A 6,626-nucleotide genomic window follows, 5' to 3' on the forward strand; every position below is an offset into this window, starting at 1 on the left:
CAGGAGCTGGCAAGGGGAGGGGCACAAATAAGCTAAGTTGTAGGTGGTTGGGGAAGTAGATTCTCTTGTCACAAGTTAGTTGCTGCATTTTTGAAGCACCAAACAATCACCTCTTTGTAGTGTCTCACTGTTGAATTTTGCCCTTTGCGGATGGTTGTGAACTCTTAAAAGCTGTTCAAAAGGTTTCGAATGTCTTAAACAACAGCAACACGATAATTATTTTTAGAGGCGCTTAGTACGCACGAAGGTGCTGGGTAACTATTTCACAACTAGTTTGACTGGTTTGCTTTGATTTCAGGTGAAATTCTACCATATTTTCACAAGTTTAATAGCAAAACTGATCTTGGCCTGACAAAGTTCAGTATTTTATTCGGAAGTAGCTATGGCTAGCTTCTCCACAAGGTGAGAGGGGGGGGGGGGGGGGGGGGGGCATTTGCCCCAAATGCCCCATCCTGGATCCGCCATTGGTTTGGTTGTACTGGCCAGAATGAGTGATTGATCACTCAAAGCAGGCTATTAGCCTACAAATTGACCTGGTACTTCTATGTATAACTACCTGATATAGAACTGTTCTACCCGATATAATAGTTCTTTGTTTATACTTAGAAACTTGCTGTAACTCTGTCCCTGTTTACACTACAGTGCTGGGATAAAACTTCTGTAAAAAGTTGTGTGGTATGAAGGGGAATATGTGTAAGAAAAGATGGCACTATGAGATTTATGTCAGCACAGAAATTTTCTCAAAATGTATATTTGATGTTTAATCAACCATGCCTCCAGTGGGTGTTTCCCGACCTCACCCTTCAAGTATGTTATAAGTCAAGATAGTCTCCACTTGGTGTCCAAATATGATGTACTAATGTTTATCTAGTAAAAAGTTATGGGTGTTTTAAAATTTGGACATACTCAATTAAAGTTAACTCAACAAATTATTAAGTCCTAGCAGTATCAGCAATAATTTAGCAAAGCAAAAGAAAAAGAAAATTATGTCAGTTATATTTCTCCATTAGTTGTTTTTCAATGTTTTCAGCTGCAGCCACAAGTTCTTCAATGCTCCTAAGTTTGGACAAAAGTGTTTGCCATGTTTTAGGAGTAGGACCATGGCTTGTGGTAAGCCATTTGATGAAAACTTTCTTGCATCGCTTTTTTAAATCATGGAACTCTTCTGTTGTAGCTTCGACAAAGTAAACATCAAAATCCAATGAATATGCAACTTCATCCCAAACTGGTTTGATCTTAGGAACAACTATCTCTATTAAATCCCCCATCTTTGGCTCTGAAAAATTGACATAAATGCAGAAAAATACAACACTTATACCTTGTTGTAGTATTGGAAAAGTTGAAACAGTTGATGCTGATGGCTTCTCAATTTCTAAATTAACACAAAATCAATCTCAAATAAATATATACCCTACAAGGAATTCTTTTGGCTACATGCAACCAAAAATAGTAGTTAATGATAGACTTTTAGTTAATAGAATTCAAATAATATAATTATTAAAAGTAACTCAAAAGAAAACAATCACTTGTCATAAGATGACTTTTGCATATGCTGAAACATTATGTGGCAGGGGTGTAGACAGAATTTAAAGAGGTTTCCATTGGTAGTAGTGAGTCACAGTAGAAGTGCAGTGTTTAGTGGCTTAAAGATTTTGAACATTAACATGGTTGATATAATATATACAAGTAGCGTAAATCGCCAATTATTGGCAGGTACCAATTATTAGCAGGTACCAATTATTAGCAAGTACCAATTATTAGCACTCGTAAACTATAGGCTACAGGGTATATGGAGGCTACCAAGTTCCCTAATGGGCTGTTATATCCACTAAAAATTTCTTAGGATTGTTTTATTCGGTGATTATTGCTGGTTTCAAAGTTCTTGACGAAAGCATTTGAGTCAATCTTTTAGGACCTAACAATACTGCAATGTCACTTTGATCAGGAAATTGAGGTAGGTGTTTGGGCGATATTTTATCATGGGCCATGCCAAAACCTTCTTCATCTCTACTAAACAGAACTACTGCAAGGAATGACTCCCTAAGAAACATGCAATGTGTGAAAAATTCTTTATCCTTTCATCTTAAATTCATGATAAAATTTAATGCTCAAAATTTTGTATGATGATAAAGTACGTGACTGCACGTATCTCTGACTTAAGGCATCTCAGTCTGGTACATAACTACAATGGTGGAAAAATTGTCAGTAAGCCATGTAGTTATATGTGGACATTTTGGTAGGTAATTATAAATTATGATTTAGCAACAAACCATGCATTACCAGTGTACATAAACAATTGTACTAACTAACCTCCTTGGTTGCTGTGCTTGTGAACACTTTTAGGTGAACAACTTGGTATACTATGAGGCTAATAAATTTAAAATAATGCAAATGACACTAACACAAGATAAGGAACTTGCAATTATGAATTGATACTATAATTAATTAAACATTCATGTCAGCCACAATGTAGGCATTACACTGATCTGTATTGAAATCATATGAATTAACCATACAACACATATGGAAATGATTAATTCCTTGGCAGCAAATGCTCCTAAACCCAAAACTAGTAGAGCTTTTATTTCAATTTGCTATAATATAGTTATTATTTACAGAATCCTCATGCTGTTGCTGTTAAGAACTACTGTAATTAAGCCATTATTATGTGGAATACATACTATGAAGTGCTGTACTTTTAAAATAAACAGTATATTAAGATTCTATATATGTGACCTAATTTTAGAAAACCGTTGATATCTGCACAATTTTCAAAATGCATTTTATTTGTTCTTTGTTTTCTACACGGACAGAGGAATGGAGTAGCTAAGTTTCAGCTTCATGAGTTAAGCAGCGTTGGAAATACAGCACTAGACAGCCGGACGAGCAAATAAATTGATATGTACAGAAGCTATCGAGAAAAGAATCTACAGTCGCTTACATAAACCATCATAACTTACTGATACAAAGGCATACAGAATTGAATCTTTGCTCATTGTGTTTGCCATGAATTTGTGCATCCATCGAGGTATAGTTTTTGCTCCAGGCATGCTTCTGTGTTTGAGAAGGAAGGCAAATTCACTGAAAAACGATCATCAGTAAATTCTTTCGTCACCGCAATGTAAACAAACGTCTGTAACTTTGAAATCCTTTCGTGTATGGAGATGAAACAAAGATTTTCGTACTCCCTATGAACAGGTGAACACGATGATGCCCAGGATTTATTCATTGGAAGCTTAAGTCACCCACCAGTGAGGCAATAAAAACTTGCGTAAATTTTTTTCTGGAGCTTGCATTTTTTTACTCATAATTTTTAAATGCGTTTTATTACAGAAGTACTATTGTGCGTATATCGACGGTTTTCCAAAATTCGGTCACATATACAGGGTCTTTTATACAGACCAAGTAGTGAACAACACCTGCATACATACAGATGACTATTTGTACAATGCTAACTGCAGTATACCAAATAAATCATTTTAGAGATTGTTTGTTACCAATAATTAATAGCTACCAAAATTTGCTTTATTTTGTTTTGCGCAAAAGTTTACATTGAACAAATTTATTTAATGTCACTGCTCTATTAGAGTATCTCAATCTGTATGTATAATGGTAAAAATGATTTACCTACATCACATTCTTTAAAGCTTGATAGGTGTCAGTTTAAAGCCAATAGCTAAAGGCAGTAAGCCACACAGTTAATACTTGGAGTCTTTGGCTATTAACTCAGTTATATAGGTTATACTGTACCAAGAGTTAATTAATAATAAAGGGGCAGAACTATTTGTTAAACAACTCTTCTCTATTACTAACTCTTGGTTACTTATGCAATAAAATGTGTAAAAGATTGGGTAATTTTGCATACGAAATTTAATCATACAATGAAAATAAGCAAATTACAGACTACAAGATAACATACATACACAATCACGTAACCTTACCTGAAGCCACACCAAGTGAGAAGCTGTCAATTCCATTTTGTTGTAATAGCACTGTATCCATTGTGGAAGAGTATCAAGTTGTTTGGGTAAAATTGCTAAATGATTTGCACTTGTATCACTGCAGCTACACAGAAAGCCAAACTGCAATGAGTTACTATCATACTGGAGACAACTGCATACTATCTCCAAAGCATCACCAAGCATTCCCCAAATTTTGTAGTGAACAGGAGAGAGTTGTTTTACATGCCTTATCTGAACTTCAAGGTATCCGATTCTGTCAATAAATGACACAGAATGGCCAGTGTCTGATGTGTGGAAACTTATCAGGTTGTTGTAGGTATGATGTTTCTGCATGGTGGAGTGTAAAGGAAGCTGCCAGTTTTTTGGTAAGTTTTGTAAAACCTGTACAGCCAAGCAACAAAAGAATCCTTGAGGTAGAGGACAATGTGAAAACTGAACACACAGCTGCTCATACTGAAGATGGCCATACTGGTCAAGAATGTTGTGACCGGATTGTTGAAAACTGTATCTTGGTAATACACATGGCATAAAATATTTCTCTTGGCCAACTGGAGCAATGATTTTTAAATGAATCAACAAAGCAATAAAACATTCTGTGTCAACATCTTTTCCTAATTGGATTTGATGAATCAACGATTTGGTAAATAACCCTTCATTTTTAAGCTGGCTGATAGCCTCTTGATCAAAGCCGCTTCTTGGGAAAGAAACCTTTACAAGACTAGTCAGTTTATTAAACAACCATTGGTGGTCAACAATGACATATTTGCACATGCCAGGAACCTCATGATAGTAAAATAGAATCCCCATAATGTGGAAAAACAATAAAGCACTTTGAACTTCACTGTTGTCTCGGCACAGATTTCCTTGTGTGCATATATAATATACTTCACCGTATAATATAAAGCTAACTTTTCTCTCAGTACAGAGTCTCTGTATCTCAAGCAACAATATAAACCACGGAATAGGTACATCGTAAACATCCCTTTTCTCTACAAGTTTTTGAATGCGACTACGAACTTCCTTAGCATTAGGATCCTCAATACATCTGCGTAATGTGTCATCCATTGCTAATCGTGAATCATCCCATGAATCATCCCATGAATCATCCCATGAATCGTCACTACCATCATCACTATCTCCACCTGCTGTTGTGTTGTCTACTGTAAATAATATACTTTCATTTTGTTCCCATAAACATTTTCTACATTTTAGCTCGAGTGCAACAGACTCTAATTTGCTCTCAATTTCCTGGATCTCTGTTGCCTTTACTTTGTCTGCATGAGTGCCCACATAACAGTGATATGTGTTATCACTTTCTACACCTTTGTGTGATGGTTGGATTGGTAGTGAAGTTCTTAAACCAGAATTTTTAGAGGATGCCATGAGGAGCTTAACAAGATCCAGGTTGGTCAGGCCTAAATGATAAGGCTCAAATGACTGTTTTCCATGTTCACTGTGAACAACCAATACTGGCTCATCTAAAGCTTTTATTCCTCCTTCCATGTTTAGGACAACGAAGGTGAGGGATATTGAACTGCTAACAGCTGGAAGGAGATTAACAAACTCAGGCTGTCCGCCTGTGTCCAAAAGGTTGATCATGTTCCACACTTCACCTAATGATGGTACCCAATAATCAGCTGATGCAATATTATCTTCTACTGCACAATTCTGTTTCTTGATATTTAGACTGCTTGGTGGTGATTGTAAATTGATTAACGACATAGTTTTACTGGATACCTTTGAAGTAGTGGCATCTGGATTTACTGATGGATCCTGTAGATTGGGTAGTGAGACAGTTTGTCTTATTGTTGTGCTTTCTTTAGTATTCTCTACTAATCTCACATTTGACAACAGTTTGTTAAGCTGTGCTAGCATATTCTTGTGATCTAATTCTACCCATTTTGATTTGCTGCCTGATTCAACCACCCCAGCTTGTTTTACTGTCAAAACATGTTCAGATTCTACCACCCCAGTACTGTGGTGATGTGATATGAATTTTCTTTTATTAAGCAAGTTAAGGAAACTTGTTTTTCCTGATCTAGCTGATCCAGTGATCGCAATAGTAGTGTATGACAGTTTTAAAGTTGAGCCATTAGCCTTTGCTTGTTGAAGCTTGTCAATCATTTCTTCTCTCACTAAAATCCAATGAAACGAAACAGTTGCTTAAGACACATGACTAATAGAACAAAACATCACTAACTATTACTTATAACCAAACACATTCCAACAAGGGGCTGTGGTTGTACACCTACATTATTGAAAATTATTTTCATGCTTGTGTTTGTGAGTGTCTTATTGTAGTGTAACATCGTTTTCAGCTAAAACAAGATCCAAGTAAAAATAGCGAAGCTGTATAAAAGGGCTGCAGCCTTTGAAATTGTGAAATCAAAAGTGGTGGCCATGAAATGGTAGCAATTATGTAATATCATTTTTGATTATTGGTTTCACAACTTTTTTTACTCAGGCTTTTGAAGGCCACACTCTTTAGAATGTAGCTTGGCTCTACATCATTGCAGCCATTTACAATGATGATGATATTAGACAGAGTATACTATACCAATACAGAAAAATACCAACTAATCAAATACAAAAGCCAAAGGATCTATGCAATAACCAATTAATATTGAAAATTGCCCTATAATTTTGTGTTTACTTGTTCATGGC

At 35.8% G+C, this 6,626-nt stretch overlaps 1 protein-coding gene across 1 annotated transcript; it reads right to left on the reverse strand.

Moving 5' to 3' along the window:
• Positions 1-847: 847 nt before the first annotated feature.
• On the reverse strand, positions 848-6,097 carry LOC136244362 (uncharacterized; the record flags this gene model as incomplete). The annotated part of the gene is given in 4 exon segments (XM_066035933.1): positions 848-1,276; positions 1,319-1,372; positions 2,311-2,368; positions 3,942-6,097. Coding segments are annotated over 4 exon segments (2,555 nt in total), but the record flags the coding sequence as incomplete, so codon positions are not given.
• Positions 6,098-6,626: the final 529 nt, after the last annotated feature.

Source organism: Dysidea avara, chromosome 14, assembly GCF_963678975.1.
Source record: "Dysidea avara chromosome 14, odDysAvar1.4, whole genome shotgun sequence".
Taxonomy (NCBI): domain Eukaryota; kingdom Metazoa; phylum Porifera; class Demospongiae; order Dictyoceratida; family Dysideidae; genus Dysidea; species Dysidea avara.